Source organism: Phocoena phocoena, chromosome 19 (assembly GCF_963924675.1).
Source record: "Phocoena phocoena chromosome 19, mPhoPho1.1, whole genome shotgun sequence".
In the NCBI taxonomy this organism is placed as follows: Eukaryota; Metazoa; Chordata; class Mammalia; order Artiodactyla; family Phocoenidae; genus Phocoena; species Phocoena phocoena.
In genome coordinates, this window is record NC_089237.1 from 49043736 (window position 1) to 49070901 (window position 27166).

General features: G+C 46.6%; 5 protein-coding genes and 1 pseudogene across 6 annotated transcripts in view; 3 read left to right on the plus strand and 3 right to left on the minus strand.

Moving 5' to 3' along the window:
* Positions 1-4844: 4844 nt before the first annotated feature.
* C19H17orf100 (chromosome 19 C17orf100 homolog) lies at positions 4845-5201 on the minus strand. Its single transcript, XM_065898109.1, has one exon. It carries the CDS (start codon positions 5199-5201, stop codon positions 4845-4847), a length of 357 nt encoding a protein of 118 aa, XP_065754181.1.
* A 402-nt stretch (positions 5202-5603) lies between these two features.
* On the plus strand, positions 5604-12395 carry MED31 (mediator complex subunit 31). The gene is made up of 4 exons (XM_065897600.1): positions 5604-5686; positions 6586-6663; positions 7135-7231; positions 12017-12395. The coding sequence occupies exons 1-4, from the start codon at positions 5659-5661 to the stop codon at positions 12207-12209; spliced, it is 396 nt and encodes a 131-aa protein (XP_065753672.1). The 5' UTR covers positions 5604-5658; the 3' UTR covers positions 12210-12395.
* Positions 12396-13438: 1043 nt separating this feature from the next.
* On the minus strand, positions 13439-16159 carry TXNDC17 (thioredoxin domain containing 17). The gene is made up of 4 exons (XM_065897453.1): positions 15973-16159; positions 15332-15413; positions 14829-14904; positions 13439-13675 (listed from the first exon to the last, which is right to left on the minus strand). The coding sequence occupies exons 1-4, from the start codon at positions 16115-16117 to the stop codon at positions 13607-13609; spliced, it is 372 nt and encodes a 123-aa protein (XP_065753525.1). The 5' UTR covers positions 16118-16159; the 3' UTR covers positions 13439-13606.
* Positions 16160-16880: 721 nt separating this feature from the next.
* On the plus strand, positions 16881-19847 carry LOC136139157 (collagen, type I, alpha 1b). Its single transcript, XM_065898050.1, has one exon. The coding sequence runs from the start codon at positions 16881-16883 to the stop codon at positions 19845-19847; it is 2967 nt and encodes a 988-aa protein (XP_065754122.1).
* A 1642-nt stretch (positions 19848-21489) lies between these two features.
* KIAA0753 (KIAA0753 ortholog) overlaps positions 21490-27166 on the plus strand; it is a 53952-nt gene continuing 48275 nt past the window's right edge. The window contains exon 1 of the mRNA XM_065897506.1: positions 21490-21582. Within this exon, the coding sequence (XP_065753578.1) occupies positions 21490-21582 (93 nt within the window). The remainder of the gene's footprint in view (positions 21583-27166) is intronic.
* On the minus strand, positions 24223-24933 carry LOC136138346 (large ribosomal subunit protein uL1 pseudogene; annotated as a pseudogene). The gene has a single exon (XR_010656784.1). The product of XR_010656784.1 is annotated as a large ribosomal subunit protein uL1 pseudogene (transcript).

Below are 27166 nucleotides of genomic sequence, written 5' to 3' on the forward strand. Positions count from 1 at the left end.
TCAGGTTATTTCATGAGGATAAAGGGGCCGATTTATCAAGAAGTCATGATGATGCTAAATGCTTCTGTACTTAATAACAGAGCTTCAAAATAATAATGTTTTTGGAGTCTCACATGAATGAGAGTGTTCTGTAGAATTCAGTATAAATGTTACTTCTGGCTCTCTTCCTTTTCTATTTTCAGTATGACCCACTATGCTCATTGTAAATTAAATTTAAGGACACTAGACCTACCTTCATTTGGCTATCAAAAGAAACCATCCTAGGAGGCAGTCAAAAGTGGTTGCTAGCACCTCTGCTCCTGGCCAAATTACTTTTGGCTTCTATGGACTTCAGTTTTTCCATCTGTACCATGAAGATCAACCGTTCGGAAAAAAAGTCTTTAAACGGTGAGTTCTCCAGCCTAACAGTTTGTGGAACCCCCTAGAAGCTGGGTCAAGTACCAGCTATGGTGGGATGGGAGCAGCGGTAAGAATGGATGAACCGGAATCCTGGGAGATCTAGATGGGCCCTTGACCCAAATATCTTGCTGGTTGGGCTCCTGATTCTTTCCATGGCTCATGTGATCTGGGGAAAGAGTGTTGTAGTAACAATTCTTTCAAGTATTTTCAACACAGCTGACAGAAAATACATATGCTGAACTTTGTAAGCTGCCTTCAGCTTATATATAAATGAATGGATTATGAGAATGACAGGTGCTGACAGGTACTTCGTTTTTCCAAACTAACCTGGTTGGCAACAACTGAAGGCAGGTCACGGCTACTACCTAGATCAGTAAGTCTAACGGATTAGTAGATGGAGCCATGCGACGCCTTCTTGGCTGGGAATAGAGGGACAGCACTGCTCTTCGTTCTTCATTGCACGCACGTTGGGCTAGCGATTGTATACCATGTCACAGATACAAAAGCACCTGCACTCCTTTGGAGCTTCCAAGACAAAGTGGGAAGGATGATGACACACAGTATGGGTAGCACACACTTAGCAATATGCAGCAGGTACCTCAAAAATTATGACAGATACAAGCTCCTTTAACATACAGGATCATTTTAAAGCTGTGGAATCTGATATACAGTACATATGACAAGTGTCTTGTCACATCCTTTTTTTTCATGTCTCTTGTCTTTTTTGACACTTTCTTGTTCTGTGTATATCTCTTTGGATTTCAGTTTGGAAATACGAGTAAATGAAACTGGGAGGAAGAAACCTAGGTAAAAACCCTTCTTATGAAACAAGTGTAACAACAAAAAGAAAGAGCTACCAGAATCCTATATCCTTCCAAGAGAATCAATCATCTAGAAACCAAGTCTTTGGCTTTTTCACAGTAACCTTCCAACCATTTTTCCAGGTATGACTAAGAAGGGGGTTAGGAGCACTTAATGCAGAAAGGTCTAGAAGGATATACACCAAGTTGCTGACATGAATTATTTCCAGAGGATGGAAAGGGACAAACTACTAAATTTTTCTTTACACATCTTGAATTATTTAATTTGTTACATTAAGCACCTATCGCTTTTGTAATAAAAACATTGATAAGGAACACTGTTAAAGAAAAGTAACGACTTTGTTCACTTAAAAAACACTTAAGAGAGTGTATATAATGCATGTGGTCCATCACATTAAAAAGAATGAGTAAGCTCACCAAAGACTAAAATTCCGAAGTTTAATTGTTAGTCTACAGCAGAAGTTTTATGAGGCAGAAGCATTAGGGTAGCCTCTGGGGTTTTCTAACATTCCCCTGGCCTGAGCCCCTATCCGCCAGGGAGGCCCAGTGCACTCCCCCGTAATAAAATGAGGTAATGTGGTAATGACTGAGCACAGTGCCTGCCAACAGAGAGTACTCTACCTCACAAGGAGGTCCCACAAAATCAAGGTCTTTACATCTTGCTAGATGGGACGGCCTTTCCTCCTGAGATAAATATCATACATTGTTGAAAGCAGGGAGGTAAGTTCTCCTCGAAAAGCCACATATCTCTCCCCTCTGACAGTTCCTGCCCTGACATTTGACAGAGACCACTACCTCTAAACCTTTTCCCATAGCAAATCTGTCATGAAGTGGGGTGCTTCCCCCAATGGACCATGCTCTAGCTTTCCAAACTGCTAGAATCTTCAGGATTTTTCAATGTTGGTACTATTGACACTTTGGGCCAAGTGATTCTTTGTCGTCGGGGATGGGGTGGCGGATGACCCTGCGCACTGTAGGATGTGTAGTGTCATCCCTGGTCTCCACCCACTAGATGCCAGTAGCATCCAACCCCCACAGTTGTGACAACAATGCCTCCAGACATTGCTAAGTGTCCCCTGCGGGGAAAACTGCCACCAGTTGAGAACCACTGTTATATATCAGTTCAGTTGTTCAGCCATCCCACGAGAACCTGGGACACTGATATCCATGTAACAACACCCCACACACACAAAACCCCCAAAAAAGTTGAACTTCTGAACCTTTAAGAACCCTCTTCCCAGGAGCAGTGTAATGTTGTCAGTGAAAGTCAAGCGTTCAGAAGCATTTGTCTCACATTTTAGTGCAAACTTTCTCCCTTATTGGTGGCTACCAAAGGGCTACAGGCAAGGACGAGTTAGGTAGGTCAAGCCAGACCCTGCGGGGGTGAGAGGGGGGAAGAGGTGTTTAGCCAGCTGGTGTTCCCTGATGAACAGTTCTAATCCATTCACAGGCATAAAATGAGCGAGACAGACTGGCAGGTGATTGTCACTCAGTTCCCTGGCTTTAAATACCATCTATGGACCGATGACCCTACATTTTATATTTCCAATCCTCACCTTTCTCATGGCAGCCAGCCTCTTACAGTCAACTCCACTTGGGTATTTGATAGGCATCTGAAACTCAATACGTTCAAAATGGAACTGATTTTTCCTCCTAAACCGATCGTCCCCTAGTATTTCTCAGCCTAGTAAATGGCATCACCATACACCAAACTGCTCAAGCCAAAACTTAGAAGTCATCCTCGATTCTTCTATTCCTTTTTTTTTTTTTTTTTTTTTGCGGCACGCGGGCCTCTCACTGTTGTGGCCTCTCCCGTTGCGGAGCACAGGCTCAGCTGCCATGGCTCACGGGCCCAGCCGCTCCACGGCACGTGGGATCTTCCCGGACCGGGGCACGAACCCGTGTCCCCTGCATCGGCAGGCAGACTCTCAACCACTGCGCCACCAGCGAAGCCCTCTTCTATTCCTCTTTCCCTCACTTTCCATATCCATCAGTCATGTCAGCTCCACTTCCAGAACACATCCCTAATCTGCACTCTTTTCTCTAGCTCCACTTCTGCCACCCGAGTATAAACCACTATCATCTCTTACTGGACCACGTCATTAGCTTCCTAACTAGTTCCTGTTTCCTCTCTGGTCCCCTACACATCACGGTTTCTCAACCTCACACTATTGACATTTTGGACTAAGTGTGTTAGTCCAAACGTAGTTCCCTTTGCTTGGGGGAGGGGGGCTGTCTTGGGCACTGTAGGATGCCTAGCAGCATCCCTGGTCTCCACTCACTAGATACCAGTAGCAACTGCCCCCCCCCCCCACCAACGTGACAAACAAAAAAAAGTCTCTAGACATTGCCAAATGTCTCTTGGGGGATAAAAATCACCCCTGAGAACCACTGTCCTACATCCTACACACAGGAACCAGGATATTTTTAAAATGCAAAATGCATCATGTCACTCCCCTGCTGAAAACCCTCCAGCATCTTCCCACTGACCTTAGAATAAAACCCAAGCTCCTTATTGTGGCTTTCAAGACCCTCTATGAACTGGCCACTGCCTGCTTCTCTAACATCCTCTCTTCCATACGACACTCTCCCTCCCTAAGCTCCAGCCACACTGGTCTTTTTTCTGCTCCTTGAACAGTCCAAGCTTGCTCCCCTTCACCCCTTGGACTTGGCTGATTTCCTCTACCTAGAATGCACTCTCCCCAGACCTTTGCATGGCTCACTGTTCACTAAACAAGTCCCAGATCAAATGCTGCCTGACCACCCCATCTAAACAACCCCCTTACATTCTCTATCACATTACCTGTTTTTTATTTCCTTCATAGTGCTAATCACAATACAAAACTCTTGTTTTGTCATTTGTTGTCTGCCTTTTCACTAGAGTGTAAGCTCCCCAAGAGCCAGGACCCTATTCGCCTTGTTCACTGCTACAGCCCAAATGCTAAAATAACACCTGGTACAGAGTAGGTGCTCAATAAATATTCCTCCCCTGTACCTCCTCAAATCACAGGTCAGGTTTCCTTTCTAAGAGTATGCTTGACTGCTGATGTAGTTTCACTTTGAGCTACATTTGGCCTATGTTAAAATGTGTGTGGCTCGGGCTACCATGCACAAGGGCTTGGCATAAAGAAAACCACAATTTTGAAACATAAACACAGGCCAACTAATTAAGGAGAGTCTGCTCCTTGCCCCTCAGGTTTGCTGCAGGCATATAATCATTCCACTGGTCACGACTTCAGTTTGCTCCTTGTCCCTAAATTTGAAGCAGCAAAGGTCGTTCAGGGGCTAAGAATCCAAAACTCACCTGCCTCAGAGGTTCAAACAGCCTCTTTGTCCATCACCTCAATATATACAATATATAGGGCCTTAAAACTTTTTGTGCTGGCTTCAAGTTAAAGCAGTTCACTGGGTCAAAGGCAGGAAAGGATGGTCCAGGGTGCAGCAGGGTCAATGAATGTTGGCTGAGTCCTGAAACCGCAGCTTGGCTCTTAAATTGATTTGTGGTCTGCTTCCAGGAAACCAAAGATGATCGGTCCACCTGGCAGCAGGCTGGCTGCGAACTGGAGGCAATTCTGCCCTGGCCAAAGGCCATGGCCCTCTCGTGGCCCCGAGGAAGGAAGCATTTCATCGGGCCTTTTGGACATTTTGGCGAGCGGCCGGCTGCTCCCGCCGCGGCGGGCTCTCCACGCGGTGCAGAGACGTCTCCACCCGCAGAGACAAGGCCCTGACGCGGCGGGAGGCCGTCTCCGTGCGCTGCGAGGCTGTTTCCACGTGCCGGTAGGACACCTCGAAGACGCGACGGGCCCGTTTCCCAGAGGGGGAGACGGAGCACCCCTCGCTGCGGCACTGGGTAGTCTCCACCTGCCGGGAAAACCTCCGCACCTCACGGGAGGTCGTCTCCACGCGGACCGTTGCCGTCTCCTCGGAGCGGGTGGCCTCAGCCCGGGGCAGAGAGGGCTTTCCCCCAAGCGGTGAGGCCATCTTACAGGGGTAACGGAACCAAGCAGGCCTCGCGAGGCCCCACTGCCCCACGCTCCTCGACGGGTTACGTCAGACGGTGAGGAGTGACATCACATGGCACTGTGACGCAGCCACAGCGGTAGCCGAGGATCCCATGACACAGCCACGTGCAGGAACAGTGGTCCTGGCGGGGGGTGGTGACGGCCCCTCTGAAACCCTGGGTTAGGCCCCGCGCTAGGTCAGCCCCCGCATCGCCCCCTAGCTTGTCAGGAGCCCGCGCGGGCGGAGGCGGGAACGGGCCGAGCCGGGGCGGGCCTGGCACTAGAGGAGCCGCCCGCCCCCGCGCGAGTCTCTGCCCGCCCCCCGCATCCCACACTGCACCGCGGCAGGAAGGGGGAGCCGCGGCTTCCGGCACCTCCCCCGCCACTCTCGGCGTTCGCGGTGTCGGGCTGCTCTCTGCTTAGCTCCTTTGCTGGTGATGGCAGCAGCTGTCGCTATGGAGACAGGTGAGTGGCGGTCCGAGCCGTGCGTTTTGGCAAATAGAAATATCCTGGGCCCAGACACCTGCTCCCGCTTCCCCAGGTTCTCCTTCCAGGTCTAACTCCCCGCAAGGTGATTGTTCGGACCGGGAGGGGCGAGGGCTCTTCTAGCGTCTGGAAGGGCGACGGTAGTTTGGCCTTTTCAGAGTTTGTTTTGTTGGTGTATCCTTTCTCCTCACTTGTTATTCAGACACCGACCCCGGCGAGGGGTCGGCTTCCGGCGAGGCTAAAGGAGAGATTTTGGATCATAAACCGCTTCCTCGATTTGTTTTCTGCGTCTTAAATGAGCTTGCATAAGTTTAAAACATCGTCGACAAACTCGTGTATTATTTTGCAACTGACGCGTCTCACCGAAGCAGGCGTTCCCTGATCTTGCGTTCTCACCATGGTCTCTTTCAGCTTGCATTCTGAACTTTTCTTGATAGGTTTAGCGTTTGCTTTGTTTTTGCTTAGCTTAATCACTTAACAACTTGTAACACATTAAAATAAGGCAAGGCACAGTCACCGCAACTTACCACAACAGTGGTCAATGTTAAAATGTTAAAATCTCAACATAGTGGCTCACGAGTGATAAATGTTCTGCCCCGTGTGTGATCCTGTTTTCTTTGATAACTTGTCTTTAACATTAGAGAATTCATTCATTCCTGATTAAACATTCCTTTTAATCAGGGCTTTGCTTTCCTTACACTTCTAAGGAAGGTTTTTCTCCTCCCTCGCCCAGTTTAGGAAAACCTTCACATGCCCTTCTTTATGTAGAAACGTATCTCATCATTAGTCAGGTTTCTTTACTGCTGTTTTCTTTCTACAAATCAGTATTGTATATGGTGACGTTTATTTTGGATGATTTTTGCTATCTTCTCTCCTAGATGATGCTGGAAATCGACTTCGGTTTCAGTTGGAGTTGGAATTTGTGCAGTGTTTAGCCAATCCAAATTACCTTAATTGTAAGTTGTTGAACACCTCATTGAATTGAGTAGCTATTTACAATTTCTGATAGAAGAGTTCCAATTCATAGTTGGCCCTTTGTATCCTCGGATTCAACTGCAGTTGGTTGAATCTTCCCATACGGAGGATGACAATACTGTCATTGTCATTGCGCTATGTTATTTTATGTGAGACTTGAGCATCTGTGGGTTTTGGTGTCTGTGGGGTCTCTTAGAACCAGTCCCCTGTGGATTTGAGGGATGACTTTAGTATCTGCTTTTGTACATTCTCAATTGAACAGAATTATTGCTACACTTATATTGGTACATATATAATTGAGCAAACTGGGACTTCTGTTGTGAATTCAATGAGTGTCGGTGGTGGGGATGTTATGTAAGTAAATTCTCTACTTGTATGTTAGGAGTCACAAATCAGTAGTCCAAGGATTGATTTGCTCTACAGGTGTATTTTTTTTTTTTTATGCCTTTCAGTTCTTGCCCAAAGAGGTTACTTCAAAGACAAAGCTTTTGTTAATTATCTTAAGTACTTGCTTTACTGGAAAGAACCAGAATATGCCAAGTATCTAAAGTAAGTTTAATTTTTATAGTCCTAAATATGTGTGTACTTTATTATACTCCAAAGCACTGATATTTAATAGACTTCTTAGTTTCACATTGGAAAAAATACAGTTTGAATCTCTGCACTTCTTTTAGTTGTCTCCATTTTAATATGAGACACACTGATCTCTAACTTAACTTGGATTATTTCAGTGATATACTCACCAGTATCCCTGCTTTCTCCCCGCCATCCCCCGCCCCCAAGCCAAACAAAGAAGAACCATTTTCTACACAGAAGCCGACTTGGTATCTTAAAAATAGAAATCACAACATTCCATTAGAACTCTTCAGTTGCTTCTCATTGCATGCAGAGGAAAATCTAGTCTCTTTTCTCGAGCTAAAGACCTGTATCATCTGGCCCTGTCTTGTCTGACCTTACCTTGTACCACTCACTCCATCTCACCGGGTTTCTGACCCAAAGGAACCCACAGTCTATATATGCAATGACATAGCCATAGCCTGAACATGAAAGACCGTAGAAGGGGGTACTTACTTGTAAGGAAGGTTTTCTGGAGGAGGTAGCCTTACCTGAGTCTTAGTAGCTGCTTATTTTATTTTATATATTTTACATAATAAATATATGTATTATTCAAGTTGTGCAATAGATGCTTTCTTTTTAAGGCTTATGAATTGCAAGGAGCATACTATAATCATGAACTTATTCCTTTTTTTTTTTTTTTTGCTAATTTGCAGTAGTGCTATAGCTTACTTTTTTTTTTTTTTTTAATATTTATTGATTCATTTGGCTGCACCAGGTCTTAGTTGTGGCATGCGGGATCTAGTTCTCTGACCAGGGATCGAACCCGGGCCCCCTGCATTGGGAGCGTGGAGTCTTAACCACTGGACTGCCAGGGAAGTCCCCGAACTTATTCCTTTTTAATGGTAAAAAAGAAACCGTGAATTCCCACCTGTGCTTTGTCTTAACTAGGTAGTCAAAAAGCAATGGTGAAACTTTTAGTCTTTTTTTTTCCTAAACACACACAAGTTTGAGAGGAAAACGTTTCAAACTTGTACTCCCACTTTTCTGATCTGTGTCTCATAACAAGGAGGATGTATGAAGCCCACATCCTCCTGTAGCTTGCAGGACCCTTGGCACCCTTACTGGCCCTTTATAAAGAACCATTATTCATTTAATAATCCAGAGAAAAGACTTTTTTTTATTAGGTTGCAACATGTTATATGTATGTAGACTTAGAGACTCAGTGTTGGACACTGAGCCCTAGACACAAGTTCAGTTTCACCCACAACATTGCTGAGATGGTCATCTACATGCTGGCTGGAGGTTTCCAGTGAGCCCATACTACTCCATTCAGGGGCAACCAATTCCATTGTTAGCTAGATGCTAGAAAGTTCTTCCTTGTATAATAATATGATATACCTCCATGTAACTCCAACCCATGTTGAGTTTTATCCCTGAATTAATCCAGAACCAATCTATGCCCTCTTGAGGAACAGCCATTCAGATACTTAAATTCAAGAGAGGTTGCAAATTAACCCCCATTTCATTTCTGCACAAGGTTTTCATTTAATAGTTGCCAACATTTGAAGATTAAAAAGTTTCATATTTTAATCCAGATTTCTAGCTACTCTCTAAAATTCTGGAGGATCTGGTAACCCCAGGTCTTTGTTCTCCCAGGTCAGCCACTGGCCAGAGCAGAGGAGCAGTTGCCTCTTCTAGACAGTTTCTACCACTTCACTAATAGCCACGACTTGCAACTATAATTTATCTCTTACACCTTTTTTTCTCACCTACCTTCAGCCATTTCTCATGTGCCCGCCTTTGGATATTTTGCACTTATGCCTTATGTTTTTCAGCCAAGAGCTAAACACAGGCCTTCAGATATCAAGGTACAGTGGACCAAATAGCTTTTTATTCTTCATATGGACATTATACTTATATTTGTTCAGCTTAAGTTTACATTACCTTTTGGGGGGTCAGGGAATGAGGGGGCAAGGATTCATATTGTTGACTTGCTGGGAGCTTTATGTCAACTAAAATCTTTCAGTTCTTATTTTCATCAATGCTGTTAGTTTAGTTCTCCATTTATTTCTTATTTATTTTTAAAAAATCTAATTGCAGAACTTTCCTTTTGTACCTCTCCTATTTCATCTTGTTGGTTAATGCTATAATTGTAGCCTACTAACATATTTATAATTCCTTATTTTGTCATGTAATGTATTCTGAGCATTGACTCTACAAGTCTGATAAATGATCACAGTGTGTCTAAGTTCCAGTTACTAAATGCTACTTGAGGACCATTCTCTTGGTCGTCACATTAACTTATTTTACAGTTGAAGAAACTAAACCTTAAGGGAGTTTAAGTACCTTGTTTGAGGCCACACAGCTGGAGAATGGCAGAGCTGGTTTCAAACCTAGGTCTTTTTAACTACCAACAATGTCCTCATGAAAAGGAAATAGCCAGGGTAGGTGTGAGTGGAACTTAGCTGCTGACAATTACAAGCAACTGTGAATCTTTGGAGTATAGGAAGCAAATCTGTAATAAGGACAACATGGTGTAGGGACCTGCTACTCAATGTGGTTCTCAGACCAGCAACATTGGTATCACTTGGGAGCTTGTTAGAAATGCAGTCCTCAGGCTCCACCCCAGACTTCCTGAATCAGAGTCTGCATTTTAAGAAATGATTCACGTGGGCTTCCCTGGTGGCGCAGTGGTTGCGAGTCCGCCTGCCGATGCAGGGGATGCGGGTTCGTGCCCCGGTCCGTGGAGGATCCCACATGCCGCGGAGCAGCTGGGCCCAGTGAGCCATGGCCGCTGAGGCTGCGCATCCGGAGCCTGTGCGCCGCAACGGGAGAGGCCACAACAGTGAGAGGCCCGCGAACCACACCCCCCCGCAAAAAAAAGAAGTGATTCATGTGTGCATTAAAATTTGAGAAGCACTGCTGTAGTGTATTGTCCCCAAACTTTAGTCATTTGAATACCACTTGTACAATTTTGGCTCTATCTGTGTACTCCCTATAAGACTCACTGTTTTTTAATTGACTCATTTAAATTTTATGTCTTTTCTATTTGAAATAATTTTACTTAAAAACAAATGGAAAAACAGTAGGAAGAATTCCTGTATATTCTTCCCCCAGATATTCTAAGTGCAAACTTCTTATATAATCATAGTACAGTGATCAAAATCAGAACATTAACATTGATATATCATCTGATCTTGTTATCTAACCAGCAGACCTCACTCACATTTTGCCAGCTGTCTCACTAATGTCCTGTGTCTGGGGCAGTGTCCAGTCTAGGCTCAGATGCTGCATTTTGTTGTCATGTCTTAGTCTCCATTAATCTGAGTTCATCAGTCTTCTTTTTTTTTCCCCCCATAAGTGTGACACGGAAGTGATGTTATATCCTTCTTGGTATATCAGGAGTCATAGGATGTCCATTTGTCCCTCTACTGGTGATATTAATTTTGGTCACTTGGTTGAGGTGGTGGCTGCCAGTCTTCTCTGTATCAAGTTACTATTTTTCCTTTTGTATTTAATACATATTTTGTGAGGGAATACTTTGAGACTATGTAAATATCTTGTTTCATATTTCATTCTTTTACCTAACTTAAGCATCTGTGGAAGATACTTGCTTGAAACAATTTTTACTGTGGAGATTTTCTAATTCCATCATTCTTTATTCATTTATTAGTTGGTATTCAGTTGTAAGGAAGGAACATTTCCTTGTTCCCGATTTATTTATTCATTTTAAAAAGTTACATCAATATGGACTCTTGGATTCTTTATCTTGTGGGTTATAATTATGTATCTTCTTGATCCCAGATATAGCCAGTGGGAGCCCCTTCACATTGGCTCCTGAGAACTTTTGACGTATCACTATAATTTTCTGAGCATTTTTCTTTCTGGCACTACATAATATTCCAGGCTCATCTTGTACTTTCCTTCTGTTAGCCTTAGAATCAGCCATGTCTCCAACCAACCTTGGATAATTCTATATAAAACCCATGATCTGGGCATTCAGTGTGCTCATTGGTGTCACTGCTTGTAGGCCCTCTCAACACACAAAGCTAGAAATTGTGTGTGTGTGTGTGTGTGTATATAAATATCTATTTCTATATCTGTGTGCGTGTATGTGTGTATATATATATATATATATATTAAAAGCCATGAGTTCATACTGATGTTTTCAATTCCAACTCAGTAACAAGATTCATTCTAGCCTTCCCCTTCCTTATCTGAAACTCTTTCTGAGAGCTAGAAATTTGGCTTTCTATATACAGCATATTTACTTAGGTATTTGCTCAACCTCAGAGTATATGTACTTAATTTCAGAATTGTTATATCCCTGTGGAAAACTAGAATACAATATTTGTGCTTAGTTCTTTCTGAGACTGACTCAGTTTTAAAATAAAAGTTGTCTTATTGTTTATGGAAAACCAGTAGGTATTAATTAAACACATAATTAATTACTAAAATAAAAAGTGTTCGTGTTCCTCGCCTTGGAAACCACCAGAAGAGAATAGCATGATTTGTCCCCCAATGTTGACTCCGTTTACCAGTTACTGTGTGGTCTTAGGCAAGTTATTTAATCTTTCTGAACTTAAGTTTTCTCACTTTTGAAAATTCTGCTGACTTTTGATGCCTAAGCGGGAAAAAATAGAACTGTGCTACTGAAGCATACTAAACGAATGTGGCAGAGATGGCAGGCTGCAAGATCGCTCTCAGGTGAGCAACTCAACTAGAGCCTGGCATTATTACATGACGTCGCTCATTAACTTATAAACTTCACTCCAGGTACCCTCAGTGTTTACACATGTTAGAACTGCTCCAATACGAACACTTCCGTAAGGAGCTGGTGAATGCTCAGTGTGCGAAATTTATAGATGAGCAGCAAATTCTGCACTGGCAGCACTATTCCCGGAAGCGGATGCGCCTTCAGCAAGCCCTGGCGGAGCAGCAACAGCAAAACAACACAGCGGGAAAATGAACAGCCGGATCCAGACCAGGCTCTTAAGACATGTATGTATTGCTTCCGTACAGTGAAGACAAAAAAAGACTCTTCCTATGTACCTTTGCTGTGGTGAGCACCTAGAACCGTTAGTGCGCTATTTAATTGAACTAACTTTTTCTTGTTAATAGATTATTTCTGTTAAACCAGAATTGTTTACTTTGATTTCCCTGTGGCTTTGTAAGTTTTTATTAGTATTTAACACAGTCAGCTGAGTAAGAATAGAAATGTTAGGTGTTTCAGACCAATTTAAGGCAGCGGGGGGCGAGGGAGGGGGAGGGCCACTGAATATCCCAAACTCTAAGCCGAGCTCTGTTTTCATGTACGGTGGGGCCTGGGACAAGTCTGCCTCCTGGAACCTTGCTGTCCCTCAGATCAGCTATCCTGCCCTTCATCTACAGAGTGAGAGGTGTGGAGTAAGTGACCTCTTTACGTCAGGCAGCAGGAACCGCATAAAGGTTCTTAAATTCTGCAGGGCAGGAGACATACCTGTATCGCCAGTTGCTTTGCAAGAGAGCTTTAGGGAAGAATCATTGGTATGTCACTGACCTGGTAATGGCAGGGAGAAGATTGGTGGTTAACTACTAATTGGACTCTTGGCCTTAAGACTAGAACAAAGGTGAGGAGCCTCAAATATCTGTGCTCATTTGGGAAAGCCGACCTTTATTTGGCAGATACCACAAACCAGGCACAATGTTAAGTGCTTAGTTGCATTCTCATTTTATCCTCAGAATGATCCATGTTCATAAAGGAGGAAACTGAGGTTTAGACAGGTTAATGGTTACACAGCTAGTAAGTGATAATCAATGAGACTGACTCTAACCCATCACTAGGTTATATGGTCTCTGACCTCTCTGCCACCTGCCTCATCCCAAGTAGTGAAGCATATTCAGACAGCTGTAACAAACCTGCCAGCATTAAGCAGAGGCTGGATTAGATGTGCTGTGCTTCCCTGCAGTGGTTAGGTTAAGTTCTACATTCTAAAGCCAAAGAAGGAGTTTTAGGAATAACAGCTCTTTGTAAATTCGTGGAATTTAAGGTAAAAGATCCTAACTCCTTTAGAGATTTGGAAGCTGTCTACTGCACTATTAGGGGCTTTTAGGTATTTCTGTCATCTCTAATAATAGCTTCCTTTGTGCTATTACTGCCACTCCTGAAGAATTATTTTACCTATGGTAGCTTAAATATACCCATATATTAAAGCAAACTGAGGGTTCATGAGCATTTTAATAGCACTCTCTATTGTTTAGACATGTACCAATTTTTTTACATCATCATTTATTTACTTATTGCTAACATGAATTCAAAGCAAGTATGCAGATTCTTTTATACTAGAGCAAATCAGGAAATAAAGACACAATTGCCATCATCAAATCTTAATCTTCAGAGAACAACATCTCCACGAGGTTGGCCTGAAGACACTCAGATTCTACCAGTTTTTGAGGCTGTAAGAGAACAACAGTCATATCTTAACCCACAGCTACAAAAATGTTATTAGGAGGGGAATGAGTTGTTCTACCTTGAATGACACAAGTCTTGGAACAGAGAAATTATGCTATTCAGAAACTATTAACTAGTTGTAACAAGCTTTATGAAATAGTTAAGATATTTACCTTAAGGTGAATCATTAAAATACTTGGCTCCGTGGACTAAAACAGGAGACAGGAAGCCCGATGTCACCCCTTCCCTTTAACTCTTTAATTTAGAATCCCAGGGCCATGACTAAACTAGAGGACATGCCCTTTCTTTTCATCCAGCATTATGGATTAAGTCGAAAACAACTATTGATGCCACTGTTTTAAGGAATTGTATGTTAACCAACTTTCTTCAACAGTGCTTACAGAATTTTAAAATAAGGATGGCTTTTAAAAGGCATGAAAAGGGGCTTCCCCGGTGGCGCAGTGGTTAAGAATCCACCTGCCAATGCAGGGGACACGGGTTCGAGCCCTGGCCCGGGAAGATCCCACGTGCCACGGAGCAACTAAGCCTGTGCGCCACAACTACTGAGCCCACGTGCCAAGAGCTTGTGCTCCACAACGAGAAGCCACCGCAATGAGAAGCCTGCGCACTGCAACGAAGAGTAGCCCCCGCTCGCGGCAACTAGAGAAAGCCTGCACACAGCAACGAAGACCCAATGCAGCCAAAAATAAATTTCATTAATTAATTAATTAAAAAATAAATAAAAAAATAAAAGGCATGAAAGGGCTTCCCTGGTGGCGCAGTGGTTGAGAGTCCGCCTGCCGATGCAGGGGACACGGGTTCGTGCCCTGGTCTGGGAAGATCCCACATGCCGCGGAGCAGCTGGTCCCGTGAGCTATGGCCCCTGAGCCTGTGCGTCTGGACCCTGTGCTCCGCAACGGGAGAGGCCACGACAAAAAGAAAAAAGGCATGATAAAAACCCTAATATTTGCATTATTAATAACTTATTGGGATAGGCCATAGGGATGGACAGCCATGTGTATTTTGAATACATTCTGAAGAGCAATGTGATATTTGGGATGAAATGTCAAGATCTTTTCAAATTTGAATCCAGAACAAGTTAAAAGGGTTTTGATAGGGTGAACTGTATCCCCAACACAGTTAAAGAAAGATACTCACTGTTCCATATTTAAGTAGTGTAGGCACTGCAGTTAATTTCAACTTTTTCCTGAAGTCATTATTTGGCTCTTTCCAACTATTTCAGAAGGAGAAAGTGATCATGAAAAACATTTACTTGGTTTCTTACATTCTGCTTTGTATTTGATATATTACCACTTTCAGTCTTTCAGTAATCATTGTTTTTGTTGTAAACATTTTAAAAACCTTGACGTCTACAACATATATTCTCCTGTGCAAAGTTTTCATTTAAGTGAATATATACTAAGATATAAAATAAATGTAAAGACAAGTTCTGAACTAACATCAGGCCAAATTATTGAATTACCCTTACCTAATACAAATGGCTGAACATTCGAATTTTTAATTCGTATTTAATATATTCTAATTGCTTGACTTATCCGACTGTATCTTAGAACTCAGAACCTGAATCACAAGACCCTTCCCGCCTAAATTTGCAAGAGTCTAGTGCATGTCTGGGAAATAGAGTACGCATTGCCACTTACTAAGGTTTTTCTCCTACTTGGCAGTAGATGAACACACATCCTTCACCAACATGCTTCAGCCCCTCTCGTACGACCGGTTCAGCTTTTTAAAAAGTTGATAGAAATAATTACCAACTTTACAGTCAGGCACTGATGAACAGCGTCCCTCTCCCCTTCCCTCCCCTCCGTCTTGGTAAGTACTCGGACTTTATCCTGCAGTTAACTGAGGAGATAAACGGAAGTCACGTGTTTTTTTCTGATTTTTTGAGAGCCACTTTAAGGGTAAGGACCCACTTTCAGTCCTGATTTGTCCCCAGGCCACAGCGCCCAGAACAATGAAAGACAAGTATTTGCTGACTTACCATAAGGAGACCAATTCACGTCTCCTGTAAGACACTAATCACATTGGGGAAGTGAAAAGTTCTAATGGACTAGATTCCAAGATTACCGGGGTCGAATGGTAGAAGAGCACACTTGGCGGGGCGGGAAGGACTTAATAGGAGAGTCGGAAACAGGGTAGGAAAAGGCAAGGTGAGAGCTCAGATCGCCCTGCGGGACAACGGTAGCAAGACTCCCTCCGCTTCCTCTCCACCCTACTCTGGCCATAGCCTCGGCCTTCCTGCCACTTACTCTGGCCTGCAGCCCCCGAATCCCGGCCTCACCCTGCACGCAGTCGGGGCACCAGCTTTTGCCTTCGGCGTCCTTAGAACCAGAAAAATAGGCGAAAATGGTCTTGCCACTGTGCTGCTCCACCGCCTGCATGAACTCCTCGTAGCCGTACACGCTCACCTCTTTGTAGCGGGCCATCGGGAGAGCGTGCCTCGGTCAGCTAGAGGTGTCTTGGGCCGCTGGGAGGAGCTCCATGCGAGGTGGGGCGAAGCTGTTTCCGGGTGGGCGGGGAGCTGGGCAGGGCCTTGAGACAGCAAGCCCGGCTCTGAGGTGCTACGGAAGCCTCTGACGGCCAAAACTCCTCTGCACCGTCTTTCTATTCTCTTTTCTCAGGTCTCTCAGTGCTGACTGCACCCCGAAACCCCGGCTTTTGCCCCTGTCTGGTCCCGGCCCCAGCCCATGTGCAGTGGCTGCAGAACCTGCCGCCGCGCAGCCCCAGGACCCTTAGGTGGCTCCGGAGCCTTAACGGCTCCCAACCCGCCCTGCGCCCGTTGCCATGGCGACTGGGCGAGCGGCCGGAAGGGAGGCCTAGTTGCGGCCACCAGCCCGCTTTCTGGTAGGCGCGCCGCGCCCCAGACCAGGTGGGCTCTGGCCACAGCTGGGGGGATTGTGGGAAGCCGCGTTAGGAGTCATGGATCTGCGGGAGAGGAGACTTTGACCCAGCGCAGATCCTGCCGCTCGTCGGGCCTAATTACCTTTTCTCCTGCCGAGGCTTTATTGGGGCCCCGGGACCGGGGGGCGGGCGTCCGGGACTGGGCGGGGGTAGGGGGCTGGGAGGGAGGAAGGCTCGGAGGGCTAGAGCTGAGTGTGTGAGTGCGTGTGTGGAGCCGCTCTGGGAGCCGGTGCTGAGACAGAAAGTGCCGCGGGGCTGCGTTGGGAAGGCGGGAGTCGCCCTGGAGCGATGAGTGGGGCGGCTGGCCCAGGGGTCTTGCCGGGGCTGCGCAGGGGCGAGCTAGTGGCGAAGACGCCGGGCCGCTGCGTGGGGCCCAGCAGGTCCGGGCGCGGAGTCCGGCGGCCGTGGGAGAAGAGACGGGGTGCAGGGACGTCCCGAGGCCGTGGAGGGAGGCGCCGGGCGAGGTCCTCGGTGCGGGAGACGCGCTGTGTGAGTGCGGAAAGGCTGCAGGACTGTCGGCGGCCATGGGGGAGGAGACCTGCAGCGGGGACAGCCCAGGCCGCCGGGGCGAACAAGGCTGCGGGGACACCTGGCACGGCAGTCTTGATGGAGGTAGCAAGGGACCTTGGGACTGTGTGGGTGAACGGGGCAGTGGGGGAACCCCAGGTGGTGGGGCCTGTCGGCTCTGTGTGGGTGACTGGCACTGGGGAGGAGGAGGAGACGGCTTATAGGAGCCCCCGAGGCTGTGAGAGAAAAGGTCGTCCGGGATCTACGGGGCATGAGAGCATTCTGGAACTGTGGTTGAAGGTGCAAGCTATGAGGGCAGCTTCAGGATGTGGGGAAGGAAGCAGAGTCGAGCTCCATCCCGTGTCTGCAGGAGAAGGGCCGGTTGAAAGGGGGGTTCCTGGCCGGGCTTCGTGGGTAGAGACCAGCTGTGGTGGTCTCACCGGACCATGGGTGAAAGGACAGGACAGGCCAGTTCCCCGGGCCGCAGGAGTAGCCATAGCTCCGGACCTAGGGGCAGGCTGTGAGAGGGCCTCAGATTTGTGTGGACAAGGCCAGGCTGTGAGGATGCCACCTGTGGCTGTGCCTGGGACTCTGGAGGCAAGTTCTGGGATTGCCCCACACCCGCGGGGGAGAAGACAAGACGTGGCGGTGCCTGGGCCCGTGGAGGGGATAGGCTATGGGGTTGCCCCGGGCTCTTGGGGAAAAGGGTCGACTGGGGGGGTTCCCGGGGCCACTGTGGGGTGGCCTGAGGCTGTGGAGGTACCCAGAGCTGTGGAGGGAGAGCCAGGCGGCAGGGCTGCTCCAGGTCTGCGGGGGAGGGAGCAGGCAGCGCAGGCGCCTGTGTGTGGGGATACCCCAGGCTTAGGGGGAAGGGGGCGGACCGCAGGGGTGCCCAGAGCTGCGCGGGAGGAAACTCCCTCTGTGGGTGCCCCAGCCGCGTGGCGGAGGAGACAAGCCGTGGAGGAGACAGACGCCGGGCGTCTCCCTGGCCTGTGGGGCACGGGACAGCCCATAGGGGTGTCTTGTGCGACTGGAGCAGGAGCGAGATGTCGGGGTGAGCCAGGATTCGGGGAGAGGGGGCAGGCTGTGTGGGTGGAGACAGGCTCTGGGGGCGACTTCGGGTCCCGGAAAGCTGCACAGCCTGCAGAGGTGTCTGGTCCTGATGAGCAGGAGGCAGGTCCTGGGGGCGCTACAGGCCTGTGGGACATAGGACAGGCTATGGGAGTGCCTAGGCCTCTGGGGCCAGAGACAGGCTGTGGGAGTGTCTGGGGTCTGTGGGGAACGGAACAGCCTGTGAGGGTGTCCCAGGCTCCGATGGTAGCAGGAGCTGTGGGAGAATGGACCATCGGCGGTGGTGTCCCAGGCCTGTGGGCTAGGCAGCAGGCTCTGGGGGCGCCCCCGGCTGATGCAGTGACAGGGGCTGTTGGGGAGGAGACCTGCGGTGGGAATGTCTTGAGTTTGTGGGAAAGGAGGTGGGCTCTGGGGGGGCAAGAGGCTCTGGTGCCTGCAGCTTTAGGGGGACCCGGGTCTGTGGATCAGGAGGCTGGCTGTGGGGATGCCTCATGTCCCTGCATGAGAAGACAGGCCGCGGGGCTGTCTGAGGCAGTGGGGTCGCCAGAGGCAGCAGGTGTGTCCAAGCACAGGAGTGCCCCAGCAGGGGCGCCCACAGCTGTGTGTAAGTCTGGGTCTGGAAGTGTACCTGCCAGGGTGCCTGCCGCTGTGTGGGTGTCTGGCTCTGTGTGTCAGGAAGGTGGCTCCAGGGATGACTTGAACCTGTGGGGAGAGGTTCGTACTACCAGGATACCCTTGGCTTCAGGGGTACCTGTGGCTCCCCAGGAGCTGTGGTCTGTGGGAGAGGATACTGGTTGTGAGGCTTCCCCAGGATCATGGGGAAGGAGACAGAGTGCTAGGGTTCCTGTGGCTGCTGAGGTGCCCATGGCTTCTCGGGTACCTGGTCCCCTGGGGGTGGAGACTGGCCCTGGGGGTTTCTCATGCTTGCCAGGGAGGGGACAGACTGCAGGAGTACTTCTGACTGCAGGGGTGTCCACAGCTGCTGGGGCCCCTGGACCGCTGGTGGGTGATGCCAGCTCTGGAGGTGGCTCAGGGGCATGGAGAAGGAGACATGCGACTGAGGTGCCCACTGCTGCCAGGGCTTCAGGACCTGGGAACGGGGAGACTGACTCTGAAGGCGTTGCAGGCCTATGGAGAAGGAGAGCCGATGGAGCTGTCCCTGGGGCTGTGAGGGTACCTCTGTCTTTGGGGGTGCTTGCAGCTGTAGGAGTTCCCACGGCGGGGCGCCGGCCTGCCGCAGTGTGGGTGACTGGGTCTGCAGGAGAAGATCCCAGTATGGCTGTCTCCAGCTTCACGGCGGGGAGGAGGCCGTCCACAGAGGGCCCCGGGGCTCCAGGGTGGGAGACAGGAGGTAGAAGTGTCCTGGGGCTGCCAGGGGGGGTGTCTTACACCTGTGGGCGTGGGACCAGGTTATGGAGCTGCCCAAGGTCTGCAGGGGAAGAACCGGACTCTGAGAACGTGCCAGGGGTGTCCAGGACAGGCACGGCTTGGGGGGTGAATGAAGCCGAGGAAGTGCCCCCAGTTTCAAGGGAGGAGACAGGCATTGGCCACTTGAGAGATCATGCACAGCAGGGTGGGAGGAGACAGGCTGCAGGAGGGTCTAGAATCAGAGGGAGGGGGAACAATTTGGGAGAAAATTGTGAGGGGGAGGACAGATTGAGGGGTGCATTCCAGTAGTATATATAGGGAACAAGTTGGGGGACCCTGGGGCTCTTTGGGAGGGAACAGGTTGGGGGGAGATTTGTCCTGGGTTATGGATGAAGGCACAGGCCGTAAGGGTGTCTCAGGATGGGGGAGAGAGATACTTCCTGGAGATGCCTCACCGTATATGGGATAACACATTGGGAGGTTTTCTGGCACAATGGGAAAGGGACAGGTTGCAAGGAGAGGGGTGTCCCAGGACTTTGTATAGGGGAACGGTTCGGGGTGGGTGTCCCTGGGCTTCGTGTGTGGATGTGCTTGTGTGTGTGTGTGTGTAGCATCACTCGAGGTATCCTGGAACTGTGGGGATCACCTAGTTTCTTCCTGTTGGAGAATGGACTGTTAGGCCTTTGGCATCCAGGGGGAAAGTACTGACCACGTACAAGCCACAGATGCCCAGGCCCCAATTCTGCAGGCTCCTTCATTCTGCGGCTCCGGCCCCTGGACTGTGGTGATGTCAAGCCAGTTGGGATTGCCTCACTCGGGTGCTTCCTCCCATCTCCGCTTTTGATTATGTCTCTACAGCCTTAGAAATAAGGAATCTTTATATTTCTACAGTCAGTCTTTAGGCAAATCCAGTCTACAATCCTTGAGTTTATTCAAAAGCTTAAATTAGGGATCTTTAAAAAAACCTGAATTTCCCAGTTGAGTTCCTATGGGACTCTTTGAGAGGGCAAGCTCCCCCATGCAGTTAACACTAGTCAGTTTATGGAAAATCTGCTTAATTCGACAAATGTTGAGTTAAATTGTCCACTATGCTCAAAGCACTGTTGTGGGGAATCTCAGAGAAGAGCAAGACAAGGCCCTAACCCTCCAGGAACCTTGTCTAGCTGGGAAGATGAGACAGATACCTGTGAAATAGGTAAATAACGACATGAGCAAGTGTGTGAGTGCAAGGGCAGTAGTGTCTATAAGGAGGCATTCAGAATAGGGAGAGGCACTGGTGCATGTGTAGTTTACAAAGCGCTCTTATCTGTTAGACACTGTATGTGAATATAGGGTGGGGGGAGTTTGGGGGAAATTGAAGGTGTACAGAGGTCATTCAGCTAGTTAATGGCAGTTCCTGGCGTCAGTCTAGGTACTCCGATGCCACAGGTTTACTTAGAGTCATTCAGAGTTATGTCCTTCTGAGCTACCCAGAAGAGTGAAGTGTACTGCTTTTTGGTTAGTAGTTAGGATTTATTAACGTAGGCTGTATATCCGTAAAACTTCCTTGCGGGAAAGTGCTTGTTTACCATAGCAGAGCTCTGTTTTTGGAATAACGTTTTATCGATGACCTTTGAGATGTGAAATTTGGAATGAAAAGGGCTCAAGAGATAGTCATTAAGCTAGTGTGTCCCCTATTCGCTTGGAAGGTAGAATTTCAAAAGTGTAGTTGCTTTAGCAAGTGGAAGATACTGTTGTATACCTGTCCTTAAGCATTCACTCTGTAGTATGAGGTGGCTGGGGGCTACCACGATATTGTTATATGAGCATGGCACTGTGTTTTACTTACTCTTTCCTTTCGTTTGAATGCAGTTGGTCTGAAAGTACTTTCTTTTATTTTAGGCAATGATTTTAGGAGAGAACTGTTGGCTGATGACTGAGCTTTCACTATTGTACTACACTTTCTGACATGATGGGATCAGGCAGACCAGCCTCAACCTGTGTTCATCTAGCATCTAGTGTCCAACTGGATGGGAGGAGTGACCCCAGGAAACTTCAGACCCAGGTAGTTTCGTTTTATTTTTCTCTTCAGAGTTTTGTTACGAAACATTTCAGACAAAGAAAAGGGCAATGAACACGTTTTAAATCACCTTTTAGATTTAACCATTATCACACCTAAGAAAATGGACAAAAAATAATTCCCTAATATTATCTAAGAACCAGTCTTCATTCAGCTTCACCCAGTTGTCCCCAAAATGTCTTTTCCCCCAGCATTGTATTTACGCAAATCTTCAAACATACAACAAACAGAATTTTACAGTGAACCTGTAGATTCCATTACTATTTCACGTGTTTGTTCCATTGCATATCTATGCTTCAGTCCATCCCTCTAGAATCCATTCATCAATCCCTCATACTTTTGGACTCAGATCAAAATAAATTTCAGGGGCTTCTCTGGTGGCACAGTGGATAAGAATCTGCCTGCCCAGGCAGAGGACATGGGTTCAGCCCTGGTCCAGGAAGATCCCGCATGCCACGGAGCAACTAAGCCTGTGCACCACAACTACTGAGCCTGCACTCTAGAGCCTGTGAGCCACAACTACTGAGCCCGTGTGCCACAACTGCTGAAGCCCACGTGCCTAGAGCCCGTGCTTCTCAACAAGAGAAGCCACCGCAACGAGAAGCCTGCACACTGCAACGAAGAGTAGCCCCTGCTTGCCACAACTAGGGAAAGCCCGTGTGCAGCAACAAACACCCAACACAGCCAAAAATAAATAAGATAAAAATAAAATAAATGAATAAATTGCAGACTCTGAGTACCCTGAGTACTTGAGCATGTGTATCATACACTAGAATTCATTCTTTTTTAAAGATTTTTTTTTTTTGGATGTGGATCATTTTTAAATGGTCTGTATTGAATTTGTTACAATATTGCTTCTGTTCTGTGCTTTGGTTTTTCGGCCCGAGGCATGTGGGATCTTAGCTCCCCGACCAGGGATTGAACCTATACCCCCTGCATTGGAAGGCAAAGTCTTAACCACTGGACCGCCAGGGAAGTCCCCTAGAATTCATCCTTTGTTTACCCTTTTTTTCTTTTGATGTACATTTTACGTTTGCAACAAATACACTGAAATGTATACATCTTGTCACATTTGCTGAGTTTTGACAAGTGTATACACATGTGTATACACATGTATAACCCATGTATAATACCACTATCAAGATACAGATCATTTACATTACCCCAGAAAGTTCTCTCGTGCCCCTTCCTAGTCAGTCCCACCCCGGCCCTCCACAGGCAACCACTATTCTGATTTTTTTTCAACATAGATTAGTTTTGTTTGTTCTAGAGCTTCATGTAAGCAGAGTCATATACTGTGTACTCTTTTGTGTGAGGCTTCTTTCACTGGGTATGATGTTTCTGAGATTTGGTGTAATATTTCTGAGATTCATCCACCTTGCTGCATGTATCAGTAGTTTGTTACTTTTGAATACTGAGTAGTATTCCATAGTAAATGTGTACCACTGTTTATTCATTCTCCAACTGATGGATACCTGGGCTGTTTGGGTCACTATGAATGAAGCTGCTATGAACATTCTTGTACAGATCTTTTTGTAAACATGTTTTCATTTCTCTTGGGTAAATACCTGAAAGTAAAATTGCTGGGTCATAGGGTAGGTGTATGTTTAGTTTTTTAACAAACCAACAGACCTTTTTCCAAAGTGGTTGTACCATTTTATTTTCCTACCAGTAATGAATGAGAGCTCCAGTTGCTCCAATCTTTGCCAGCATTTGCTGGTGTTTTTAAATTCTATATATTTTTTAATTACACCATTTTGGTGGGTGTATAGTAATATCGCAAAGAAAAACTTTTTTAAAATTTTGACATAATTTCAGACTGACAGAAAAGCTGCAAGAATAGTACGCAGAATTCCTGGATACTCTTCTCCCAGATTCCCCAAATGTTAGCATTTTATTACATTTTCCCTCCCTCTCTCTCTCCCTCCTTCCTTTTTTTTGTCTCTCTCTGCTCACTACACACACACACACACACACACACACACACAATTCTAAACTGGTTAAGAGTAAGTTACAAACATGATGCCCTTTTGCCCCTAAGTACTTTTGCTTGTATAATCATGGTACAGTGATCAAAATCAGGAAATTAACATCAAATGATGCTATCATGTAATCTACAGACCTCACTGAGATTTTGTTAGTTGTTCCAATAATGTCCTTCATAGTGAAAGAAAATCTAAGATCATGAGTTTCATTGTCATGTTTCTTTAGTTTCCTTTAATCTGAATGATTGTTGAGTCTTTGTATTTCATAACATTGACATTTTTGAAAACTACAGGCTTGTTATTCAAGGATTTCCTCTCATTTTGGGTTTGTCTGAAATTCTCTTATAATTACGTTCAGGTTATGCGCTTGCGGTGGGAAAACCACCGAGGTGATGCTGAGTTCTTCTCAGTGCATCATATCAGGAGGTACACGCTGTCGATTTAGTCCCATTACTGACAATGTTAACTTTAATTATTTGATTAAGGTGGTGTCTGCCAAGTTTTCCATTGTAAAGTTACTCTTTTGCCTTTTGTAATTGGAAGTATCTGTCTTTGAGACTATGTTAATATCCTTTTGTTCCCCAAACTTCATTTGCTAGTTTAGCATTCACTGATGTTTTTTTTTTTTTAATGGTGGGAGTATGGTTTATTAAGCTGTGCCTTAGTACAGGCGCTGGGGCTTGCTCATGGTGCTCTGAATGTACAGAGCCCGAACGTTCCGCCAGTTTTTCTTGAGCAACGACACCAGGAAGCTGACAGCTAAGTGGATGTTGTACGCAGGCTCATCATCTGTCATTTTCATGTGGCCAGCAGCCACCGCCAGACACAGTACCTTCTTCATCTGGAACTTGACTGCGGACTTCACTTCATCAACTTTGGCTACCATGTTCTCATTGTGGGTCAGCAAGGAAGGGAACTTGCCAGCCTTATTCAGACCTGGGCCCAGGATTCGTGGGATCTGCTTGATCATAGATTCTGAAGCCAAAAAGGCATCATACTTCTTGGCCAGCTTCCTGACCAGTTTCTTATTCTTGCTGAGTTTCTTCAGGGCCTGGGTGTCCACGCGGGGGATATCCACAGCCTCGGCCTCATCACAGTGCTGCTGGTCCCCCAGAACACATACGGAAAACTTGGGGCGGGGAGTGGACTTAAGCCTGACGGTGCCCGAGAAGCGTTTGTCCTTCTGAGAGTCATAGTTCTTCAGGCTGATCTGAAGCTCCACCGTCTCCAAAAACTTCTGGCGTTTGCGCTGGTTCTCGTGCAGGACTTCCTGCACCACCTCGTAGAGGGAGTCTCGGGAGACTTTGCTGCTTATGGCCCCTCGCGCCACAATAACCGGAAAAGAGCTCATGGATGATTTTTGCCTGAATCAATTTTTTATTATGATGTGGTGGTGACTTATTTATTTATTTATATCAGAGCAGACTTTGAGAGTGTTACTTAATTCAGTATGATATTCAAATGGTCTCTGGGGCCTCCCTGGTGGCGCAGTGGTTGAGAGTCCGCCTGCCGATGCAGGGGACACGGGTTTGTGCCCCGGTCTGGGAAGATGCCACATGCCGCAGAGCGGCTGGGCCCGTGAACCATGGCCGCTGAGCCTGTGCGTCTGGAACCTGTGCTCCACAACGGGAGAGGCCACAACAGAGAGAGGCCCGCGTACCGCAAAAAAAAAAAAAAAAGGGTCTCTGATTTGGCCAGTGAAATGAGAGTCACTTCAAGCTGATTCTAGTGTCCCTTTCATGTTTCCATCAATCTTCGACCACTTTTTGCTATAAAAAGATATTCCAGGCTCAGCATAATTTTCCCCTGTCCCAGCCCTAGAATCAGCTATTTATCAAAGGAGACTTCATCCCTTTGGTGGAGAATGGATTTTAGGAATCAGTATCCAGGTACTAGATGTGCTCATTGGTTCTCGGATGTCAGTGTTTCTCTTATATGCCCTCCCAGAGGACATAATTGGGAAATAGTTATATATACTTGTGTGCCTGTACACACATTTGTATGCAGATCTGCACTTCCTCCTTCCTTCTCCCCTCCTCTGTCTTACTCCGTTCTTTCCTCCCTTTCCGTGTGTCTGTTTGTCTACCTGCCTATCTGTCTATATTAAACCCATGAGTTCACACAGGTATCTCCAGTCCAATCCAACACTTCCCATTTGTAACTCCCGTATTCAACAGTGTGAAACCAGTCTCCAGTTATCCACAGTATGCGTATTCATTTGCTCAATCCTAGAATGTACAAAACTGTTTGAGAATTGCAATCCATGCCTCTGCAAAAAAAGAACCCTACAAATTAGAGTTCAGTATTTGTTTAGAGAACTTTTTGTCTTTAGCCTGAGGGCATATAGTCCAAATGCTATGTTCAAAAGTTAATTGGGTTGATTTTTTTTTTTTAAACCTCCACTTTTTAGTGTGGTTATGTTAGTCATTTGAACTTCATTTTGGTTCATTGGTTTCTGTTAGTATTTATTTTTAGGGTTTTTCTTCATCCGTATGAATTTAATTTATTATCTTCCTCCCTTTCTCCCTCCCTTCTTCTTTTCCTTCCTGTCTCTCTAGTATATGGGAAACATTAATGTGGTTCCAAACAAACGTGTGCAAAAGGGAACATTCAGTGAAGTATTACCGCCCCCCCCATTCCCTCTATCCTTTCCACCCAATTTCTACCCACACCCTGTAGATACCTAATCTTATTATTCTCTGATTTTTCTTCCCTTTGTTTCTTTCTGCACAAATGATCAGATGTATGTGTGCTTTCTCATGAAGTACTTCTCCCCTTTTTTGAAGGGTGGAGTATTACAGATACTCTTTTTTGCACTTTGCTCTTTTCACTGAACAGCATATCTGAGAAATCCCTCTGCATGGGTTCATACATATCTTCCTCATTCTTAACATCTCCATAGTACTCCTCTGTGTGGATGTAGCATAGTTTCTTTTGTTTTCTTTTCTTTCTTTCTTTCTTTATTCATGGCTGCGTCGGGTCTTCGTTGCTGCGTGTGGGCTTTTAGTTTCAGTGAGTGGGAGCTACTCTTTGTTGCGGTGCACAGGCTTCTCATTGCGGTGGCTTCTCTTGTTGGGGAGCACGGGCTCTAGGCACGTGGGCTTCAGTAGTTGTGGCACACGGACTCAGTAGTTGTGGCTTGAGGGCTCTAGAGCACAGGCTCAGTAGTTGTGGCACACAGGCCTAGTTGCTCTGCGACATGTGGGATCTTCCTGGACCAGGGCTCGGACCCGTGTCCCCTGCAATGGTAGGCGGATTCTTAACCACTGCGCCACCAAGGAAATCCAGGATATAGCACAGTTTGAGACATGCTTCTACATAGGCATTTAGGTCAATTCCAATACTTGGCAGTTACAGTAGAGCAGTGAGTAGCCCTGTGCGTATGTATTGTTGGGGGTGTATCTTCAGGATAAATTCCTGGAAGTGAGACTGCCGGGTCAAAGGCAAACGCATGTGTGGTTTTGTTTGCTCTTGCTGGAGTCCCGTCTCTGAGGGTTGCACTCCCACCAGCATCCTGTGAGAAGGCCTGTTTTCCCAAGTCTTGCCAACAGCATGTGTTGTTATATCTCTTAATTTTTGGTGAT

Excerpts from the sequence above, each read along its gene's own strand:
- LOC136139157 (XM_065898050.1), top strand. The coding sequence starts at position 16,881 with ATGAGTGGGGCGGCTGGCCCAGGGGTCTTGCCGGGGCTGCGCAGGGGC.
- C19H17orf100 (XM_065898109.1), bottom strand. The coding sequence starts at position 5,201 with ATGGCCTCACCGCTTGGGGGAAAGCCCTCTCTGCCCCGGGCTGAGGCC.
- MED31 (XM_065897600.1), top strand. The coding sequence starts at position 5,659 with ATGGCAGCAGCTGTCGCTATGGAGACAG. Across the intron at positions 5,687-6,585 it reads AGCTGTCGCTATGGAGACAG|ATGATGCTGGAAATCGACTT; the intron begins GTGAGTGGCGGT and ends CTTCTCTCCTAG. Across the intron at positions 6,664-7,134 it reads CAATCCAAATTACCTTAATT|TTCTTGCCCAAAGAGGTTAC; the intron begins GTAAGTTGTTGA and ends TATGCCTTTCAG.
- TXNDC17 (XM_065897453.1), bottom strand. The coding sequence starts at position 16,117 with ATGGCCCGCTACAAAGAGGTGAGCGTGTACGGCTACGAGGAGTTCATG. Across the intron at positions 15,414-15,972 it reads GTGCCCCGACTGCGTGCAGG|CTGAACCGGTCGTACGAGAG; the intron begins GTGAGGCCGGGA and ends CTTTTTAAAAAG. Across the intron at positions 13,676-14,828 it reads CACTACTTAAATATGGAACA|CCTCAAAAACTGGTAGAATC; the intron begins GTGAGTATCTTT and ends GTTCTCTTACAG.